Here is a 23,956-nt window from a genome sequence, read left to right on the forward strand (position 1 = left end):
TTACAGCAGTCCTTAAAAAAAACCCAACTTCATTGTAACTTCCAAGCTACACGATTCCCTTCTTCTCCCTTGACAGTTACACTATAATTTATTTTTTCTTTCTTGTTCTTCAGTTTCAGAGTCATTTAAGGCTGCTCATAATCAAGATAACAAAGGAAGTTTTTCTGTAAAATTTATGAAACTCTATCAAAGTAGAGGTATCAGTAAATTACCAGAATCCAATACCAGTTTTATAACCTACTTTTGAGAAGTGACAACCTCCAACATAATTTATCTGTAAGAACTGCTGTGATTTGTTATTCAGGATCTCCCACTGACTTGTACATTACAAAAAATGTAAGAGACTGAACACTCAGCATGCCTGTAAGAAAATATCAATCACGCTGTTCAAGTTTAGTCCCTTTTGGATGAGGATCGGTCATTTTGTTTCCTCCCACCTGTCCCTTCTCTTTGCCTTTCAGCTGTACTTTACTTCTATAAAAATTAGGATGCAGGAAAACCAATGCTGAATTATTTGGAAAACAATTATACTTAAATGTTATGAACCATTAAAGATTCGCCTTTTACTCTCTTTTTATTTCAACCAACAACACTAAATTTTACCTCCACAGAACCAGCCAGCTTTTCTATAGGATTACACAATGGTGCACCTAGAAACACCTTTCTTTCAGGCTACTGCGATTCCTCTGGTATCTGCAACAATTCAGGACAAAAGGTTTTAGAACGCTTTCAGAGCATGTATGGGGCAATTACATTTTGGAAACAAATAGTGTATTTCTTTTTAATTGAAAATGTTGATGTTGATGAAACACTTAGTAAATATTCAGAACTCCACAGAGAGTTTCTATTTGCCTGATGTCTTCAGAAAACATTTTGATACGCAAAATTGGTTTTGTTTCTCCAGGTAGTTGCCCAGTTATCTCCTTTTTAATGTAAATGCAGATGAAAGACACTAATTTTCCAAGTGGTTAGTATGAGCTAATTTTGTTTTCTTCGTTTTTAGATGAAAGAAGAAATAGGACTGGGTAATGAGGAATAAAGAGAGGAATTTCCATCCTGCTCTTCCTCTGTGTATACTCTTATCTGACATCCTTCACTACCTCACTGCAGGCTTTATGGATTTCCATACATATATATCCCCCTCATTCTAATCTTTAGTAACTCCACATTGGTTAACTTATTTATTACTGGGACTGTTGATTTGTAACTAACATAACAGCACTGTAAATTAAGGAAAAAAAAAAAAACAATTAAAAACTATTATTTATGATTAACAAGCCAAATCAACAGCTCAACTTTGTACAACCTGCTTCCAGCCCCACACCTTGCCTGCCACTTCTTCCCCCTGCTGCTGCTTCCATCTTCCTTCCCAGCACTCTCTCTTCTGCTTTAAAACTATGACCCCAGCTGCAGCCTCCTCTAATAACCCTCAAGAGGCTTTCCATCACAAAGTTGAAAGCACTTCCCACTTGGACAAAACTAGATGATTCAATTTTAAAGCCTACTCTTCTTAAAGAGATCTCTTCTTTTTGGCTCAGGGACTTATTTCAGACATTCCTACATCTTGTCTAAAGAAGAAAGACTACAAAATAAAACACTCTTCCTATGGTCATTATATAGACACATTTTTCTTTTGTCAGTTATGGTGCCTTTTCCATTTGCACTGAAAGTAAATTAAGATTAGCAGCAAAAAGGTACTTAGCACCCAAAAATAACATTCACACTTAACTAGTTTACTTTAAATTTCCACCAGCCAAATGATTTTGCAGGAACTCCCCACACTGACACTCACTCATTCATACCCCTAAGAACCATTAATCTGATGAGGCCAGGGAAAATTCCCAAATGCCTTCTCACACCTTCTTCTCCATACCATGCTCCCCAACTCTCCATACATGCCTTAAGTTGCTGTTACTGAAGTTCAGTGCAGTTCTCAGTGACATGTGCACAGCCTAATAGCAAAAACACACTTGGCATCCAAAAAGAAGTTCCACACATCCACTATACACTTTGAATTTCCACCAGTCTGCTTCCTCAGCAGCAAACCCTTCATGAAGACACATTCATACTCTTACGAGGATCTGTTTAGCCACACCAAGCTACTCTTATTCCTAGGCAGAATTCTTCCATTACTGAAGACTGAGGAGATGCCTACAAGAAGGAACAGATGTTGCCATAGGGAAGGCACATTAAGGCGACCCAGAGTTAACAGGGAAGGTCACGAAATGTTCGAGCTCCCTTGGGAAGCGGAGCACAAGTCAAAGTCATTTGTAAGCCACAGCCTTATGGTTGCATTCATTAATAACTAGCCAGTGAATTTGCTACCTCTGATTCAGTCTCTTCTTGCCTTTCTTGTACGTTTTCTTTCTTTAGTTAGTTAACCTTATTGCTTCTGCAATACTTGTGACAACATACCCTGCCCTCCGCTACCATAGAGCAAACAACAGTATCAGTATTCCTAGGGGAATTTTCAAGCCATTAGGCATCCTTCTAACTCATTATCTGATAAACTTATTTGAAAAACTAATATGAGTAAAAGGTGCATTTCTGTTTGAGCTATAGCACCAAGTAATTTCAAAAGTAATTCCTTGGAAAGATGCCGTATTTGGCAAAAGAGCTCCCTTTCAATAACCATTAATATACCCAGTGTCAGGCTTCCACACTGGACTGGAAGGCACTCAGAGTGACAAGACAGCTGCCTAATAAGTCCTCCTAAACTCTGAGCCTGTTATTGTCTTCTGTGGCTGAGTGGAAAATGGCTTGTATGAAGTTTAGAAAGCTGCATCTCAAGAGGCTCACAGCAGAGCTCCACAGAGCACATCCTGGCCTCCAGTATCAGTCTTTTCCTTCCACACATGACACGGGGGTTGATGAAAAATCATCAGAGTAGGCTTCAGCAACGAAGAGATCAGAAGAGTTACCCTTTGCTGGGGTTAAAAAAGATCTCTCTTCTATCACTCGGTGGTTCCCAAATGTGGACAACAACATACATGAATTTCTCCATCCTGACACAGGGTTTCCTTTGTCTTCATTTCCTGTCACAGAATATGGGATACCTTTATCATGTTTCCCAATCACAGACAAGTAGGTCACGTTCTTCATTTCTGAATCACCAGGAGACCACTGTTACGTTGTTCCTTTCCAAACTATGTCTGTCTCTTGCCTTTAGCCGGGAGTGTATTTCACACTTGAAACTTCATACAGAAACACGCAGCTGCCTCCATCTTCAGACAGGCAGACTGCTCTTTTGGCTTCCATTCAAGTGCCTACTTGTGCTTTAGCTAATAATTCTTCTCCCAAAGGTGGCAGATCTTGGAACTCTCCTCCACCCCAGAGACTCACATTCTTACATTCTTGTGCTGTACAGGTGGGGCTTCCAAAGCCATCCCAGTGTCACTGAGTGGATTCACATTTTTAAACAGTTTTTCTTTTCTTTTTCTTCTTCTACTTAGATATTGCTCAATGCCTGTGGACCAATCACTTTTAGTAGGACTTATACTCCTTAACTACATTAGGTGAGCTCTTAAGCAGTACTTGAGATATCTAAACAGCTCTTCACATACAAGGTTCTTCCAATAACTCTTCAAATCCCTTTGTCTCTCAAGGGATTGCTAGTACTAAAACAAAAAAATTGCGAATTGCCTTCCCTTCATTCTAACCACTGAGTCACTCAGGCTACAGCATGTGCTCTGCACATTAGTAGCAGGTAAGCTATAAAAATGAACTAATATCTGTGTCATGCGAGATGTACTCACATTTTCAGAAGTTAACTGAACACTAACAGAATGGTTATTTTAACTGCAATTTGCTACAGGTCTTCATTCCAATCCTTCCAGTTCTTGAAGCATCTTACCAGTTCCATCATCTGCATCATTCTGACCAGTCTCCCAAATCTCTGATTTTGTCCCAAAGCCATCAGTGGCAGAAGACTCCGTATAGTCTGCAGGGTTAAATGTCCTAGAGTTTTAAAAGTTAAGAAATGGAAGAGAACACATAGGTCATTCAATGAACACAAGTGTCATCATTTTAACTGACGTTGTATTAGATTTAACATCTTGTTTTCCATATAATTTATCTTGATAGTTTTGGTTTCAAAAGCAATTTTTCCTCTATGAGCAGACACAGATAAAAAAGGGAGAAGAGAGAAGAGGAGAAAGAAAGTGAGTAGACTGGGAAAAAATTACTATAGAGGAACTGAACTAAAACAACAATTCCTGAAAAAGCAGTTAACAGCATACCTACTCCTCCCAGTCTTATAAAGCATTAGTTTATATGCACAACGACAAGCCCCTCTCAGCTGATAGTTTCTCAGCATGTGGCTGACTGATGAGAAACCAGTATCATGTCCTTGCAGAGCACCAGACCTGCGCAGGACAGGAGCCGTGACATCAGGAAGATTATTTCAGAATGCGCTTCTGACACCAATGCCAAAACACACAGATGCAGCTAAAAGGTGAAAAAGGATTATTGAAGAAAAACCTCTTTTCAGTTTATCATCTACAAGTATGAACAAGAAGGATTATTAGAGAAGTAGAATGAGCCTTCTGTTCATCATGACATCACAGATATTACATGAAATGTCATTAAAGGCAAACGCTGAGTGAAAGTAGTGGAGGCTACACTGCTATGAAGCAAGTTATTCCAATAAAACTGAGAACAAACTTTAGAGCTGCTGAGTAACTTCTTCTGATTCTGTTTTAGGGTACATGTATGTCCAAACAGCTAAAGCATGAAACCTCAAAACCAGGAGAAAGTTTATAATCGCCAGACCTTCTGGTTTTATATAGAACTTGCACGTTCTACATTACACTGAAACAAATCTATTTTTAAATTGACCTAGGACTATACGCACCACACAGAACTTTCAGCCTCCAAGGCACTATGTGGCCACTACTGATAGGTACAAACGGGTCCTCCAAGTTTGAGATATTAACATTGAGTGAATATACATAAGGTTTATATAGGTGTGCCTAATTAGAAATACTGGTTTAAGACAAAAATAATCCATTCATCATCTAACAGATTTGTGAATTTTTGCATCCATATTGGTTTATCAAACATACAGCAATATTAATACATACAGTGGCAATATTGTCAATTAATATTGCCACTGAGTTTGATCCTTGCCACAATCTGTGCTCTGCATGTTTCTTACCCCATGCCTTGGGCTGAAAACCTCCCCGCTCCTCTCCCTCTGCCACGTCCAAACCCTAGGAGAGAAAACACCATTTAACAGCAGCAGCAGAGGAGCCGCCAATCACTAGTCTGTCACATTAGAAAATACTATGGTTGAAGAAGAAAACCACTGTAGTTAAACATCATTTACTTCCCAAATTTCCTCACAGGAGAATTTGTTTCCCTAACACAGGCAAGTAAGCCACAGTTTGTCTAAGACTACATGTTTCACTAGGACTTGCAATTCTTTATCTTTTCTGTATCTAGTGAAGTAGCTCCAAACACCAAGAAAAGGACTTACCCAAAGACCCATTCCACACGAGACTGCGACTGCCAAATCATTAGACATCATTCAAAATTTTGTCTCTTTCTCACTCTTGCCTAAGATGCTCTAGAATCCCAGCCTCCCTGCGTACCCTGATCTCTCAAGAAATTCCCTGTCACTCCTTGTCTGTGAGAAAATTTAAATACTCCATTTGTTTCCTTCTGTGACTCACCCCACCTGTCCACCCCCTGCCCTCCTGTGCATTCGCCAACCTGCAACCACACATTCCTTCTGCTTCCCCCTTAATCAGTTACTTACATGAAAGTCACCCAATTCAAATTACTCAAACAACTTCCTTATTATCACTCACAAGAATATTCATTCCTATTTTAAAAACAAAAAATACTTGTTGCCTCCAATTTTGGTGACCAGCCTCAGTTTACAAGTTTCTTGATGCACTCGACGGCTTTCTTTTTGCATGTTGCATAGTGCTAACAAGGCATGAAATTTTTTGTATTGCTTAACCATCCATAAAGCACATCTACATAAACTGCTAGAAACTATTTCTTACATGCAGCATATTTCTACATAGATTTTTTTTTTCCTTTTTTAGGACCTCAATATCTCAGGCTTTTCCAGTTTGTTGGGCTTTTTGAGGAAGGCTATGAATATTATTTTGTATTACAAGAACAGGAGGAGGTCAAGAGCTGCAAACTGAGAACAAAGCAATATTTATTTTAACGACAAAATTATGTGTTAATTTTAAGTCGCCAAGCAACTACAAGTTTACAAGAGCACAAAAGTTATGATTATAAGTCACCAATACACTGGTTGTCCAAACATCAGAATTACCCATGATAGGCTGTTTGAATTTGGATCAAAATTACCCCTTATTTTCAGGGGACCACCTAAACTGAATCAGAGCAGTAGCTCCAGGACCTAGTAAAACCAGTTTAGGAAGCTCCTATTTTAATGACTTTCCTTTCCCTCCCCTCACCACTCATTCTTCCCCTTGCCCTAGTTCATTGTCCAAGTGTTAAGAGACATTTCTGGACCTTTAAAATGTCTACTACCTACATATTCAAGGACTTCTTAGAAGCATCAAAATAGCAAGATAGCTTTACCTTCATTTTGATGAAAGAGTTTAGGTATATCCTATACAAGATGACAACTGCTAGCTATAGAGGAACCATGGAAACCTGCAAAGGAAGGATTCCCATCCAGCAACACACAGTATTTTGGTGGGACAAGAACACAGAAGAACTAAAGCTTGACACTAGGCCAGGCCTGCTATCTCTACATTTTCCCCTCTTTGCTCTTTTTCCCCAGTCAGCTGGAGAGAAGTCAGACAGAGGTTAGGAAAGAGGTAACAACAGCTGCAACCCAGCAATCACTGTCCCTCTTCACCAAGCCCACGCGTGGAGCTGTGCTCTTTGCTCTGCCATAAGCAACACCGCCCCAGACCCCACTCTACCCAACCGGTTGTAACTCAGCCTCTGAACCTCCTTGCTCAGCCTACCTATTCTACTGCTCTTCTCTCCTTCGCCCATGTAAAAACCCCAATCTGTGAAGCTGATCCACAGTATAATGAGGTCACAGCTCTCAGACACACAGAAGTCAGTGCACTCCAGATTATCTTTCTGCCCGGTAAATAATTTTGAGTAGAACCAGCTAAACAAGTTTACTTGGGGACACTGTAGGGGTCACCTATGTAATAAATTTACTTCTTACAGCTATCAAAACAGCATTACACACTGTTAACTAATGATGCACAGAAAAGAGATCAACAGTTTTTTGACTAGCTCAGTTACAAGACCGATTGGGAGCTGCGCATCACAAACAGACAAGCAGAAATATTTTTGAGTGAGGCAGAGGTTAGGTACAGAGAGATTAGCTGGAATAGCTAGCATGAATGTACAAACAGATTTTAGAAGAGGAGGAAAGTCTCCCCAGCTTTCCAAGTGCAAAAGCCTGAAAGAATAACCTTTGCACATTAAACAGCAGATGAAGTTTTATCAAACAAGGCATATGTAAGGTGCCATACCAGCACAGGCACAATAAACTACTGGCTAAGAACAGCAATAAGGACCTCTAACAATTTTAGAAATTGCTAGAAAGAAATCGTGTTGTTCCTGAAGTTCCATGCACAGTCTTAGACTACTAGCCAGCATGGGTTATTTTATACCAGATCACTTTGAAAGTTAATCCTGAACTTGAATTTCAAATAGATCCCTTTAACTTTATGAAGCTGTGCCTATGCTTTCTGTCAAAACTGGAATTAAATTAAGTTTAATCAACAAATGCCACAAAAAGCATTCTAATGAAGACAAAAGGGAAGTACCAAACCAGTGGGGTTACAGAAAGCAGTACATTCAAAGCTAGAAAAGACACGAAGAACAAATTCAAAATATGGGACAGTGAATACTCACCACTGAAAGATCACCCTAATTCAGACGCGGAATTTCATACATCATGGTCATTAATGCAAGATGCCAGTAGGAAGGGCTGATATTCTCTGTGACACAGCCAGATCACTAATATATCCTTAAATTTTCATGCTAAGAAAGTTACTTCTCTCAGCCACCAAAATTAAAACATGGCCTTAAAACAATTAGAAGGCACCGTCTTCTAACACAGAGAAGTTAGCCATGAAGCAATTATGAATGCTCATCAGGTATTTGCAAACTTTTGATACTTTTTAACAGCGACTAAAAGGTCAGCGAGCAAATGGGGCTTCACACTGCAATTCAGAGCAGGGGCCCAAATTCTGAGCATGCAATCCCACATTAAATTAAACCCATTTAAATCAGAACTACTACAACTGAGGTCTTCCTCACCAGCAATCACAAGCTCTGCACTGATGGTTTTGCACGTACCAGTGAGTGAGCACAAAACCACTACCAGAAAACAAAATTATTAGTTCACTTTTGGATCAGCCCTCTGAACCATTTCCCTGCTTGTTAAATGCCAGAAAACTAGTCATGTTTACAGCAGGATAAGCCACCAAAAAAAACTGTTGTCCCCAGCTACCATGCTGCCTGCCCTCTTTTTTTCTTTTTTGGCTTGATTAGTTTTAAACTTAGATCAATCCTCCGATACAGTTCAAATGCACCAGGAGACAGACAGGACCAACTCCTCTCAGGAGTAATGCCAGTTTATGCTTGTAATGTAAAAAGTATCACTTTAACTTTACTCTAAAAAGATGCGCATATATGGTCTAGATAGCAGCAATGTTTACCAAAAAAAAAAATCTTTTTTCTGTGGTAATTCTTCTATCAACATTTTTATCTACCCACAAAAAGAGAACAAGTGGCTTGGCAGTAGCTCATTAAATCTTCTAGTGAGTCTAAAGAAATACATTTTTCGTACAATCATTCAGCACGTGGAGCGCAAAAGCAAATGATGGACATCAGGCAAATAACAAAATTACTGCCCTGCTTCATATAAACCCTCATAACATTTCTTCACATTCCTTTACACTCGGATCTACAAACAACAGCCTAAAGTATCAAGGCAGCATTGCTAACTCATTTCTGTTCCAGGAAACCAGGGCTGGGGAATTATGTTTAAAGTTGATTCTGATCAACATTCCTGCCACTACCCTCATCCAACATCATTTAAAACGATGAACTATTTAAAAGATGTTTTTGTTTCCTGTAACATTGTAACTGTTCAGTTCTGTATGGCTGGGGTTTTCCTCCTGCTCTCCAACACATCTCCCTCAGTTGACTAGGTTCACATTAGCTATCACTTACTCAATTTACATTATTCTTTTCTGGAATGAATTCTAAAGAACAACACTTACACCCAGGCAGGTGGTGAGATTTTCTGTTTCCACTAAAACCCATTGGGAGTTCAAAGCACTCATAATCACACAATCACGTCTTCACTTTGGTACCGTCCATGAACGGAAAGAATTGTTTGTCTCATTCACAACATTTCTTTCCCCAAAACAAATGCACACTACATGGGAACATGAGAAATGTGTGTAGTACCACAATTCGGATGGGCCTAGCCCATTAACTTAATAGCCTATTCTGTAGGAAATCCAGTTTCCTGAGCTTGCAGACTTAAATCCTTCCACTGCAACACTGGTCCTTTATTTCAAAACTCAGATTTTCACACTGACAGGTTTAAATTAGATTAAGACACTTTAAGGTTAAGAAAGAGGCCTAAGAACAGCTGAAAGCAAAGGAAATGCAGACTGGAAGGGCAGGCAACACCCTAGATTTGTGCTTATCGCTGACTACACAGTACTGAACAGCCCTGGTCTCTGCTCTGGAAACGCAGAACCAGCCATCCTCCCAGCAGACACCGAGGTGATGGAGGCTTAAGCCTTAGGAAGAGATAAGGAGGCTAAGTATAGAAAGTTTGTATTCTAGGTATTCCTAACTACCAAAACAAACGCTGAAGTTATATTTAATAATTCAAATCTCTTTTTTTCTTATTAGTCATCATAAAGCTAGAAGCATTGGATCAGTTTTATACACTGCACGTACTCTAGTAACCATTTTTAGAAGCACGTGCAGAAAACTTTCAACTCTAAAGTTATGCTTAAAAGAATATAAATAACTTATGTTAAAGCTAAGTTCTGGTTAATCTCAGGAAAAAAAAAGTTACACGACACAAACAGCCTCTTAACCAATGCAGAACCAACTACAGCAAAACTAAACAGACTTCAGATTGTGACCTCCAGAAGGTCTGCTCTACATTCATGTTTTAGAAAAACCCACATCCTTACTAGTTCTGGCAAAGGAAATCCAAAATATATCCTGTGCCAACTTTGCTAAGCTTTTAAAACAAGAAAATGTTTAGACATGCAATTCTGGTTACAGAAGCTCAATTTTTTCAAGGATAGCATACTTCTTATCTAAAAAACGTTAACAAAAAAAGAGATCAAGAATACAAGCTGGACTATAGTCAGATATCTACAAAAACGGTAAGCTGCTTTGCTTTCTTATACAGCCATCAGAAAAAACAAGAGTTTGAAAGGCTCCTTGTCATGCTGTTTAAGTTCAAAATTAAAACATCATGTTTTTCCCTTTCATTTTTATTCCTGTTTTGCTAGAAAAAAAATTCCCTGTCAGCATCCACATTTATGGCATGCTCACATTGCTCTGAAAGAATGAAGAGGAGGAGAATAGAGGAACAGAGGTAAAAGCGACAAATCCATTTTCACTTTGCAAACCAGGAGAGTTGCTAGACATGAATCGGTAACAATTTCTATGCTGAATCAAGTCCAAAAGTGCACCTACCTGCTATCTCATTATCAGCTATGGTTAATTAGATATCTAGGGAAGAGTACATGAACCCAAACCACAGTGCAGTTTCTCAGGACACTCTCCTGGTCTTCAACCATTTGTGGCTCAGACTTCGTCAGCCAAAGATAATTTATACACATCAAAACCCTCAGTGTTTTTTCTTTTTCTTGCTGTGGTTCTTTTTTAGGATGAAATCGTCAAGTCTCTCTGTGTGTAAATTTTCAGCACCCACAACATCTTATTGAAAGGAATTCCTCAGGTTAACTACATCTATGAAGAACCACCTCCTTAAGTTCATTTTGAACCTGTAACCTACTGATTTCATTTAATACTCCTTCATCTGCATACTTGCTTAGAGTGATCAATTTATTTCCCCACAGAAATTTTATAGATCTCTACCATTCAGCCACTCAGCCCTCTCTTTTCCAGGCAGAGAAGTCCTAGCATGCCTGCTCCTCACACCCCATAAACGCAATCTTCCCAGTACCTTCAAAAGCCTTTTCTAGCTCTACCGCATCCTTTTCAACATGGGGTGGAGAACAGTGGCAGAACCAGACCTGCACTTAAAATCAAAGATGCGAGAATAGTAAAAAACAGCAGCATTAAAAAAAATTGTGCCTGTGAAGTTTGTCAATTTGTATATAACACTGCAGCTCATTAAAACACAAATGAAACATTTCTAGAGCTGACAATCCTAAAGACATAACCATCTTCCTTCATTATTCCTTCACGAGATCCCATTCCAGACAGTTACAAATCCTCGCAATACCGACACACAAATATAATTGCTTTGATGCAATTACTATTTATCACCATTACAGTATTTTTTACATCTAAATTAAGCTCATTCAAGAAATTCAGTTCTGAAAAGACAGACAGATGGGAAGGCCATCTTAAAAAAAGAAATTCCTTGACTCCTTTCCAAGCCAAAGTTTACACCCTCAGTTTAGCAAGCAAAAATTAAGGGCAGAGCAATCCCAGCTGGGATGTGTCCTGAAACATATCCTGTGATGCATTTTTGCTTTCTGTTAATCAGTCAATAGTGTGTATCTACTTCAAATCCCTGATCTCCTGCATACCAGCAACCAGTGGTGTTTGTACCCTGTATACCCGCTACCCTATAAAGCTGCAAGGAATGTCACACAGTCATTAACGGAAGATCTACTGCACAAGGAAGCTAGTGCCTACAGCACCAAGGCTGAAATACTCATGTCGGAGTATCCCCCTCAACAAACAGCACATTATCACCCCAGTGTCAAGCCCATTTCTGCTATTTTCAGTGCATATCGCTTCTGAAAATTAGGTTGCTCTACAGTGGAGAAGTAATACTATGGCCCAGCAAATCTTCCCCTAGAAAGCAGCCAGTAAGATAACTCCTGCCTGAGAAGGTAGCTTAAAATAGAGAGAGACAGTGCGTTGCTCAGATGTTAGCTGACCCCTAATTTTGTATCCAATGCCTAGATTCCTACACACGCACTCTGCACGAAACATTCCTAAAGCATTCAGTGGCGATTACCAGCAATCTATTTACTTTCAGCTTAAGCACTTTATCCCACATTTGACTATTCTGTGTAACAGAAAAGAAAGACTACTGAATGAAACGGCAGGAAGCTTTTTTTAATTATTTCTACTAATATCCAAAGAAAGAAGGTCACGCATCCCTGAAATACTGCAAAGTGAATTATACAGCTTTATACAACTCCCTGCAGATTTCAAGGGCTTGCATTATAAAATTAAATTAGGTATTTCCTGCCACAGAATACACACACTCATAATATAATGATCCTGAAGTCATTCAACAGGTTTATCACAGACAGTTGAGAACACTTCATTAAGATACTTTGCTCACATGAATGTACAGTCTAAATTATTTGGTAGAGAGATACAGTAATACTGTGTACACTAAGCCAGTGAACAGAAATTAGTTAAGTTTTCCTGTTTCTTCAGTCAGATATGTTAGTTTGATCTGATGATTAAGTGCTTTAGCTTGAGACATGTGATTTTCATCTAGAGAGCACAACCGAGTCATTCTTGCAACCCTCTGGAAGCTACGTATCTCTGCATCTTTCCACTCCTTCAAGATGCAGATCTGGAGACAATGAAGTTGGATGTGCCTGTCTTCGAATGCCTCGTTACTGGATATTCCAAAGACAAGGGAGTCCTTTGAAGGCAGAATTTTTTGCGAGTCAGACATTACTTATTAAGTACATTAGCTCTGCTGTGCACTTTATCAATTTAACTCATTTAATACCCACTTCCCCACACAATCTGCACTCTACCTAGGTTACTCATTTTCATTCCTCCTGCTCTAAGAAAAAACAAGCCTCTTTCCACTCCAACATGTGAAAATCCAAACCAACTACACCTCCCTTGATTCCACATCAAATCCATTATCAGTATCTTTCCTCTCTCTTCTACAGGATAGGATCGGAGTTGTACCTAAGACTCTGCAGTATTCTTTTTCCACAGTTCTCCTCATCAACTCTCCCATGCCAAATTCCTTCTCATACCAGGAAGTCTGTAAGGTGGCTTGTACTTTCTTTGATTGGCTACCGAAAACAGAAGGCAAGCCTGACAACTGGATCCACCCCAAAGAAACAACACAAGTACACATCAAATCCCTTCCCGAGAGCCCTACAGATGGAATCTTGTACTCTCCTGCTGCCAAGGTATATCCTGAGGAGCCCAGTGCACTCCCACTCACAGGAGGCTAGCATAAGTCAATCTGGGAAAACAGCTCTCCATAGCCAGAGCACACCAGCCTGCTACACAGGAATCTACCATAAAGGTGATTTGTGTCAATTCTTTTAAGTTCTTCTGAGACCAAGACATGACAAGGGGTAAGGCAGGGGTATGTACCTAAATTAAAGGTGGCTAAAGTGCTTATGGAATCAAAGGATAACCAACAAATGCTTAAAAAGAAGTGTTTAAAGAAATAAATGGGAGAGTTCCATTTCACGACATGAAATCAGAGCCAGTCCCACACCAATGCCACCATCTCACCTCTCCCACGGCCACGTTTCCCACGGTCTGAAGGCCTGTCTCCTTGATTGTTGTCCACTCCATTCTCTTCAGCTCTAACTGTGGAGAGAGGACAGCTTAAGAGAAGCTTTAGAGACTCATATATGAGATAATATAGCCATCTGCTTAACCTGAACCCCAGAGGAAAAGGGAAGACTTTGAAGTGGGCTGGTCAACAGATTTCAGTCACCCCTCTTCTTCGGGGGCCTAGCTACAAGCAAGTTGTGTTTACCTTGCAGTGGACAATTAGGAAGCAAAATATCTAGTAAGAGGGAAATGTCCCTCAGCAGATACACTTTTTTTTTTTTCTGGAATAAATAAAATAAAATAAAAAAAAGGTGCCATGTTTTGCAGCCTACACTATTAAACTAATTATGGCCTCACCTCTTTAACAAGGTAGGAAATACAGGTGCCTCATACTATGCTTCCCTGATAACATGCTGGGTGGCAGCAGCGAAAGAATAAGGGATAAGCAAGAACACCGACTCTTCTCCCGTCTGCCCATACCACATCAATGTACAACCAGGGAAACTTCAAAAAAAAGCTCTCCTCTATATTTAAATCAGAGGGATGATGCCTGGGTGAAGGTGAGGCATTAGAAAAGCACTGCAACTTAAGTATTTTGTGCAAAACTCCTGAGGAGGTACTCTGAAAGACGGCTGGCTCCTTGAAAGGAGAAGAAAAAAAAAAAAAGACTGGCCACTTAAAACACTGCCAAGATTTTGTACTGCACAACTGCTCCTAATGGCAGCAACAAAATCATTAATGCTGGGACATAAAGCTGGGAAGAAAATATCAAGATTTCGTAACCATCTGAAAAATCTTTAATTCCAGTTTACAAAAAGTGACAAGCAGCATCTGGCTCTGGCAAAAATTCTGCCCCTCACTTTCATTTTGATGGATCTGATTTCAATTTGTTCTAAGCATAGCTGCAAGTTTTATTAATAATTTTTCCTATCTTGACATTACTCTATTCTACAAAGATTCACAATGTCTTTATTGGCACAGTATTTGAATATATTCCAATAATGAATTAGAAGAGTTGGCTAATATTATAAATAATTTTCCTGCTTTAAAGTGAAAAGCTAAACATATTGTTTTCATTCAGGTTTGTCTGCTCATCTATCAGTGTTTTGTATGGCCCTTACAGGCAACGTATACAGCTTTGATACTGCTGGTAAGACTTAGAGAAAAAAGTAACGTGTATCCAAGGGTGATCTAATGTGATTCTATCTAACCTGGACACATCAGTTTGCTTTTGTACAATGTATTATTCCACCTGTATAAACTGTAGCAAATTTTTAAATGTTTCAACTCACAAAGAATTCTCTCTGTTGCAGAAACTCACCTTTGGTTGGCTTATGTGAGTAATATACGCTAGAGATTAATAATGATCCCAGTCTTTTCATTCCCCCTATGAGAAGATGAGAACATCCTCAGGTTCTCCCACTCATAAAAGGAGATGGAGTCAAAGCTGGATAATTTTTTCATTAAAAGAAACAAAAAAGTGTATCAGCTGTGCAGCAGCATACTTGCTCTCAAGCAGCCTTATAAAGAGTCAATTCTAAAACTTACCTAAAGAACAGCAATTTGTACAAGATCAATTAACCAAAAAAACGACAGAAATTTAAATTAAATTGAATGTCCCTGAACAAGCACAGACCATGCCAAAACCAAGTCACGTAGACAGATCAAGCATACTTGTCGCACAAACAAGTTATGATCCCTTCAGTGCTGAGCGATAGCTCGGACGGACTTTACTCCATTAAGCATTCGCTCTTGACTCAGCCAGTTTCAGCTGCAAGAAAAGTGTCTGAATCTTTAAAAATGAACCCCTATACATACACTCTCGGCCACGGCTGCCTCCTCTTCCCCGTCTGTTGGAAATTCCCCGTCCGCGGCTCACTTCTCTGTCCCCTCGTTTTTCTCTGTTCTCTTTGTTTTCTGAGCTTTCCTTTCCAAGGCTTTTCTTCTTTCCCCCTACAGTCTCCCAAGAAGTCTATTTGGGTAGAACAGAATTACACACAAAAGTCAAAAAGGAAGAGACAGATCCTCATGCAGGCTTCCACCTCACACCCCTCTAGTTCATGGAAAAAAACAGGTATTTGCATACTGTCACATACGTAATACCTTGCAAACTACACTGATACAGATATAAACGCAGGCTGTATTTTTTGGGAAGAGACGATAAAGAAACAAGTTTTAGAAGTTGGATTGTCTTACGGAATGTGAGAATCTCAAATATTTATGGCTCTAATGGACTTTCACTAGTTCAAGGAAGCCTAGATAAAACCACAACGCAGAAAATCTGCGAAGCAAGCAACGGTTTCCCTTTCAACTACCTCCATAAATCTAGCAAGGGAACATGCACAGAGACATCTTTTTCTCCCAAGGAAATGAAAAAATGCTTATAAGCGTCATTGAACAAGAGACTGATGAGAATAAGTACGTGGCCTAAGAGGTGGGGCGGGGAGGGGAAGAAAAAACATTTATCTAGACATACTAGAATTCAAGCACCAAGAGACAGAATGGCAGAACAACAACTTGGGAAAACTGGGGCCATGATAAGCCAGACCATCCACTCTTAACAGCTGCAGCTGATCACACACAGCAATACACAGGAAAAACTATGTCTAAACAAGACAAGGGACCACAGTTCAAACATCAGGCTTCAGCTTTAATATTAAACTCCCTCTTTAAAATAAATTCAGGGATCATATCAGCTCCATAGGACTATCTGTAGGAGTTGAAAATAAAGTTACTAAAACACTTGCTAAGAATATCACAGCACCTCATATATTACGCAATTGCATGGTTAGTTTATTGAGACATAGCTGCAAAGCAAAGAACTATCATATGGCTTCACCTGCCATAGCCCATGTAACTCCATTACACACTAACCCTCCTAGAGCCTGAAAGACACTTCACAGGAGAAAAAACAACTGCACTGACAACTGAAGAACCAAGTCCATATAGTTCAGAATACACTATTATTTCACTGATTGCCATGGTGCCAAAAGATCTTTGTTTTAAGAAATACTCAAAACTGGATGATCCTGCAAAGCTTAAGAGGAAGCAGCCTCTCCTTAGTAAGGTTTTAGATGACTTGGGAAGGATCACTAAAGGGATGACTATGAAAGCATCAGATTCATGCTTTCCCACAATATAATTTTGAGGAAAGCCTTGAGAAGTTGGGCACATCCTTTAAGACACAGGATGGTGCTACCTCTGGGCATGGGAATCCATCAGACTGTCAAAGCTGCCTATTTTCATAAGGAAGCTAACTGATTACAATTTCAGCTGACAATACCTGAGGCAACCCAAATGACAGCTGTGGGCCTGACCTTCAGAAATGTGTAACAGAAGCCTTCCTGCTGACCTGATCTTAGATGGAAAGAAGAATAATCTGAAAGGTCCCCTGTGTTCTATCTTCAAAGGTTTAGGAAGTAAAACATGGTCAGGCATAAAATGGATCTTACAGCTATAGGAAGTTAAATGAACAGAAGTCTTGGGCAAAGAAACATGCCTTTCTGTCCTTTCATCCACAAGACTCTTATCTATCCAAAGCCAGACTGTCACAACTGTTGCAAGCGAAAAGTCTCCATAAAGACTAAGTCGCACAGCATAAAACCTTAAAGATCACAGCATTAAAAAAAAAAAAAAAAAAAAAAAAAAAAAAACTGGCACAGTACCAAAGAAATTATAAATAAGACATTCTAGCTATCACTCCTTGCTCTTCTAATTCCTCAAACTGGATAGACACATCTTCCAAATGAGGTAAAAAAAAAAAACAAACCTTCTAGTGCATCAAAGCAGAGAACAAATTAGAAAGAGATTTGGGAATCTGCATTCAGAAGTACCTCTGCTTCCAACTTTACATCAAATCCATGGTTAAACTGTTCTGGAGTATAATGGCCTTAAAACAAACCCTTCAAGTTGGAGGCCCACAGACTTCCATACAGAAGAATAAATTTCTTCATGCCCTTCAATTATTACTCCTTCCTCCTTAAGCCCTTTGAGTTCTCTGTATTTGTTTCTGAGTTGCATTTTGTCACAGAGAGCAGTGGGTTCAGAGGGACTTGTCAAAAGAGCAGAACATATGGATATGTCGATTCTAATTGATAAATGAGTTCAGAAAGTTTCTTCCATGTCATGATCACTTATAACAATTTGCTAAAGTAAGAAAGCATTTAACATTCTCTATCAACCAGAAAACTGTTTTCAACTAGAAAATAGCAAATATGAGAAGTACTAGAGAACACAAAACCAGCATATTACCAAGACACATTTAATCAAAGTGAGATGCCCTCTTCTACTCCCAACTTGCCAGCTCGCTCAGTATTATATACTTCTGTGTTTTAGATGACCTCAACTCTTATAAATGAAAAGGGGACAGAACAGAAAGTACCCTCAGTCAGAACGGTACGTATCCTAGATTCATGGGGGGGGTGGTAAGTTTCCTCATTAACAATAAGCCAGAGTACACATCCTGACAAATCACAGGAAATGCTGTATGTTCAGCATTAAGAAAGGAAGTCCAGGTTTCTTTCGCAATTTAGATGAGATGGAATCTAGTTTACTGCCTTGGATAAACTGTAAGAAGTCCTTCCAGCAAAAACTTCAACTGCAGCAAGACATATTCTCCTCATATCTCTTAGGATAAAAAAATCACTCCATGCAAAATTATAAGCGACATCATTTCTTGTTATATACTGTGCTGGTTTTGGCTGGGGTAGAGCTAATTTTCTTTATAGTAGCTAGTATGGGGCCATGTTTTGGATTTGTGCTGAAAACAGTGTTGATAACGCAGGGATGTTTTCGTTACTGTTGAGCAGTGCTTACACAGAGTCAAGGCCTTTTCTGCTCCTCACACCACCCCACCAGCGAGGAGGCTGGGGGTGCACAAGGAATCAGGAGGGGACACAGCTGGGAGAAGCTGACCCCAGCTGACCAAAGGGATATCCCACACCATAAAATGTCACACTCAGCATACAAAACTGGGGGAAGAAGGAGGAAGGGGGGGGACGTTCGGAATGATGGCGTTTGTCTTCCCAAGTAACTGTTACGTATGATGGAGCCCTGCTGTCCTGAAGATGGCTGAACACCTGCCTGCTGATGGGAAGCAGTGAATGAATTCCTTGGTTTGCTTTGCTGGCCTGGGCGGCTTCTGCTTTACCTATTAAACTGTCTTTACCTCAACCCACAAGTTTTCTCACTTTTACTCTTCTAGTTCTCTCCCCCATCCCACGGGGCGGGGGGGCACAGGGGGAAGTGAGCAAGCAGCTGTGTGGTCCTTAGCTGCCAGCTGGGGTTAAACCACGACATTGTTTAGTCTCCTCTTTCTGTTTTTCAGTAAAGTCATGCAAATAAGCAACACAGTGAAAGGAACAACTACTGGCTGTATCCTATTATGCCATTAGTAGCATTGTCAATGTAACTTTCAGATGTGGAAACCTCCTCCAACTTCAATACTGGCAACGCACACCTACAGAAGTCGCATGACTTAAAATACCTGCCCGCCCTTTACGTTTATAAAGATTCCCCTTCATGGCAAACACTCAGACTCCGGTCTCAGGGTTGTGGAGGTGCTACAGACTAACTACAAACATTGCAGCAAAAAACAGGGCCATGTCCTACAGAGCACTGAGTTCCGCTGCAGAGTTAAAACTGCTGCACGTAAATGAAAGCCAGAGGACTCTGCAAGAGACCAGCTGAATACCCACAGCATTTTCAAGGTTCAGCCTACTCTAAGGTATATATGCAGTAGAGAAGCTGCCCTGGTCTCCATTTCCTTCAAAAGAATTTGAATAGAGACATGGAAATAGAAAGCTTCTGCAATACAACTTTCCCAATCACTCCTTAGAAGTAGAAAGACGCAGCAAACAGAAGCAGCGGTTTAATATGAAAGTAAAACCTTACCGTGTCTGAACTTCCTTCCAGCAGTATGTTGATTGCTCTGTTCACGTCCCCATTACAATCATGTAGTGCCACTATGCACTCATCCTGGTTTTTCCCCGTCACTTCCATAAGCTGGCAGCAAAAGTCAGACATGTTAAAATATCTAAATTATCATCATAAGAAAATAAGAGTTAGTACCACCACAGATTCCAAGAAACTGCATAGCTACTGTGTTAGAGCAAACCAAAATCCTAAATAAAGGTATATGCATTTTACAGATCTGCTTAGGATTCAGACAAGAGACAGGATGAAACACAAATTACAAGATAATCAAGAAAGCACTCTCACACTTTTTTTTCCTTTATGCTTGCAGCAAATGCTGTCACCCCAGAGACAGCAGTATATGAGGGTAAAGATGTAAAAGACCAGGGTAGCTCCAGTATTGTCCCTTCTCCCTCTCCATCAAACATCCCCCTCTTTATCCCACTGTGTGAGAACAGACATAAGGTAAGCCATGGCAGAGAACAGATCCATCTGGAAAAACATTCAAACTAAGAAAAAGGTTATTTTTCAGCCAGATCAGCTCCCTCGATCTATTTCGGCATAAGGCCACACAAACGGCATAAGTGATGGCTGCTTAGGGAGACCTAGTACTGAATTATGCTCCACGGACCCGCAGTGCACATCCTGAGGAGTGTGGGATGGAAATAATCACAGTCTGTCATGGGACACATCCAGCAACTTCACTCAAAGAAAAAAAAAAACTACGAGCTAGAAATATATATGCGCAATGTAAAATAATGGAGATTTCCTATGCAGAACTTAATTCTTATCCTTCCCACCGGCAGAGCTACAGGCACTATTGATGAGGGTCCTTTGGCTTCAGGAAGTACAAGACTTCACTTCTGGCACAGCAACAGAACAAATTTATAACAAGAACAACAAAAAGCACTTAACAGTGCTTCAGAGGAGGTTTTACAAAGGAAAAGAAATCAAGAAATCTGTTCATCTGCTGCATTAATGCATTCATGTTAATTGTCCTCTCCTTCTGGGTGTACTCCTAGGTTCTTCATGAGTTGTGATGTGTTCACTAGGACAAAATCACCAATACCCACAGCAGAACAGGGACCCGGATTCTCAGTACTGCTCGAACTAATGGTCTCGGCTATAACTGGGTAATGGAAGTTTGAGCATCTACACCTGAAACGTGGCATGGTAGAGGAAATGGTGTGAGATTTCATTTTCACAGTGTAATTCTATCATTTTAATGCATACGCAGATCTGGGAGGTCAGATATTTTTTTTTTTTAAATAACACTTCAATTCGCCTTTAAGCTATGATTACATTTTTACTTTTCCTGAAAAATAGCCAAGATATTAGCAAACTCAGTTTACACAGATGACATATTTTTCCCATGTGCATGTACATGCGGACAAGCTGAATGCACTCTTTATTCTGATGATCATTAAGCATCACAGCCATACTAGAGAGATACAGTCTGGAAGAGACATCAGGACAGATGAGTTTTGGCTTAAAGGCTTGTCTACAGAGGAAAACACACCAGTGTAACTATACAGCCAGAGCTGTATTACCACACAATTTCTTGTAAACAGACTTTACAGTGCAATAAGAGCACCTTTTCCTAGTTAAACTTACGTCCTTCTGAAAAAGGTTTCATCTAAATCAGAAACAGACGCTCTAGCTCCAAAATGTAAGCCAGCTTTGAAGCACCTTATTGCAGGGGATAAAAACTCTGTACCATAAGAAACATACTTGTTTCACTTTATCTTCAAAATCTGCGTCGTTCTTATCGTAGATCATCTGAGCAAGGCGAATCTGTTCTGCTGTTGCCTGAAAAACGCAAACATCCAATAAAGTACACAAAAGGTAACAATATACTTTTTTTAAAGTATCTCTTAGTGTCACTATATTTTTTTCTCCAGATTCCCAAAAAGAACATACAAAACAAGCACAGAGGTGCTATGGGGAAGGGATTAACATCTCCTATGCCCATTTTATAATTAAAAAGTTCGCTGGGACAGAAGCAATTTCAACACATTCTAATGGGTTTGAACCACAGTTAAAGGTCACCACAGAGATAAGACAACCATATAATAAAATAGAATTTACCACAGAAGCCTACGCTTTGATATTACTACTTTTACTTCTATTTAGTATCCACCACTCCAGAGTTAGTTTTATTGTAACAAACTGGCAATGCTATTTCTAAATTAACCACATCTCTGATGATTCCTGCTCACATCATGTTCCACACCTCTCCCAACAACAACCTGACTCTGTAGTTTTACGAGCACTTAAAAAGAGACTGAGTCATGCCTCAAGATTTTGCCTGTGAACAGCTGCACTTATTTTCTTTATACGTGAATACTGGTCTCCGAAAACTGCTACAGGATCTTGCTATTGATGAAGTATTTGTGCTTCTGTAACGTTTCTGGACCACAAATCCATGCTGGCAACTTCTCCAAAAGCTGAAAGACTAAAATGAATGGATGCAGTAAAGTGCCATAAATCTGAACAGGCTATGGCTGCCCCAGAGAGAAAGCAACTCAAGAACACTAATGTCTCGTCGTACAGGCCACTCTTCGTAGCGTGGCATTTGCAGTCTATTTGAACTGCACTCCCATGAAAATACCAAAGATAACTGTATGCTACATGATCCTGGACCTAATTTGATTTCTGCTCAAACAGAAGAGGCTACTGTCTCATGCTAAAGAAGGCTGATGCTGAAGAGAGATGGGACCCAAAATGTGAGTTGATGTTCTGCAGAAGACTTCTTCATCAAGAAAGGGACCACCTCATCCACTGAAATTCCTGACAGAAAGGATTCATCCTGGGCAGCTGGTTGAATCTCACTTTTCAACGTCTCACTTCACAGGGTACCCACATGAAATTCTGTGCCTCATGAGTTCAGACTTAATCAGCTGCTTCGCTTTTGGAGTTTACCACGAATACAAGCTCTAGAGGAGGTTGCCAAGTGTAAATGTTGAGAAGCGTCTAAAAATTACTCCACTGTACACCACCAGCTGCTTATTTTCTGGGAAGTTACCACAGCTCTCCCAGTTCCTTGAGGGAAGCGACATTTGCTGTGCTCAGAGGCGACGTTCCAAGACAATTAGCGTTTGTAACAGAGTTAAGTACTCTGTGCTACTTCACATTTTCAAAGTGTCATGCTGACAGCTTCATACGTCAGTCAGTAACAGAGAGAGCCTGCTCTGGAATTCCCTGTGCCAGCCCTGGTGCCACCCTCCATGAAAGCCTCACGGTCAGTGTGGTGTTCTGTGCGACGGAGCTCTTTCTTTGTGTCTGCTGAGAGCTCAGCAGAGAGCAAAAACGAAAGGTCTGCTAGTTTCAGGAATTAAGCCTTGTTGATCCATCTTCTCACTCAGCCTCCTCAGGCCCACTGCAACTTTTAAGCTAGTGAAGAGATTTCCTTTAAAGATATCCAGAGTAAAAACATTGAGACAATGTAATTTCTGTAGAGGCATTTGACCAGAAACAGGAAGCCATTAAGATTCATTTTCTCCGTAAACCAACTTTTTTTCAAGTCCACGTTAGAAGACAAAAATATACCAATTTTATAACAATATCAAATGTGTGACAGTATCTTCCGTTTTCCTGTGTAAGCAGAGAGCTTAGAAACACGAGTAGGGCAATATCGCTAATATTTATGCCAGTGGATTACACCCAGATGGAATTGAAGACTTGGAAGAAAAAAAAAAAAGAAAAAAAAAAAAACCACCAAAAACCCACAAGATGTGTTTACTACACAAATATCAAATCATTGTCACAAAAAGTTTTGGTTCTTTCCCAGTAAGTGGTTCTTCTTTATTTTTAAGGCACCATCGTTACAAGTAACACTGTAGTATCCTATAAAAGAGTATAATTAAGTTTTAATTGTGACTAAGAAAATAGTAGCATCTTAAGACAACTAAAACTTTACTCAACCTTATAAGATATACTATCTTTGTGGCATAAGAGAGTGAAGGAAATTTTTAACTAACTTTGAACTACCAGAAAACAGAAGTATGGAGATCTTATAATAAAACAGTATATTTGTTACCCAGAAGCAATGCAAAAGAACTGCGATGTAATTTCTTAAATAACTTAAATGATGATCAATGTGATATTATGACAATGAAATCTCCATTTGGGAAAGTAACATTATTGTACATTCAGAAAAATCAAATCAGTGGTGACTAAACAGTAAAATCCCAAACATTTCTGTTGATCTGTAAAGCCTAACCAACCAGGAAGGTCCATCTGACAGCTAAACAATAAAAAAATATGGTGCCCCAAAACACAATTGCTGTTTATT

At 39.7% G+C, this 23,956-nt stretch overlaps 1 protein-coding gene across 9 annotated transcripts in view; it reads right to left on the bottom strand.

Moving 5' to 3' along the window:
• LOC309603011 (ubiquitin-associated protein 2-like) overlaps positions 1-23,956 on the bottom strand; it is a 103,318-nt gene that overhangs the window by 54,525 nt on the left and 24,837 nt on the right. For all 9 annotated transcript variants that reach the window (XM_082337284.1, XM_082337283.1, XM_082337282.1 and 6 more), the window contains 6 exons: positions 21,394-21,471; positions 19,642-19,752; positions 15,568-15,721; positions 13,705-13,782; positions 5,156-5,210; positions 3,854-3,957 (listed from right to left, as the gene is read on the bottom strand). In XM_082337284.1, the coding sequence (XP_082193410.1) occupies positions 3,854-3,957; positions 5,156-5,210; positions 13,705-13,782; positions 15,568-15,721; positions 19,642-19,752; positions 21,394-21,471 (580 nt within the window). The remainder of the gene's footprint in view (positions 1-3,853; positions 3,958-5,155; positions 5,211-13,704; positions 13,783-15,567; positions 15,722-19,641; positions 19,753-21,393; positions 21,472-23,956) is intronic.

The sequence above is a fragment of the Platalea leucorodia genome (assembly GCF_965183815.1).
Source record: "Platalea leucorodia genome assembly, chromosome: Z".
NCBI classification, from domain to species: Eukaryota; Metazoa; Chordata; class Aves; order Pelecaniformes; family Threskiornithidae; genus Platalea; species Platalea leucorodia.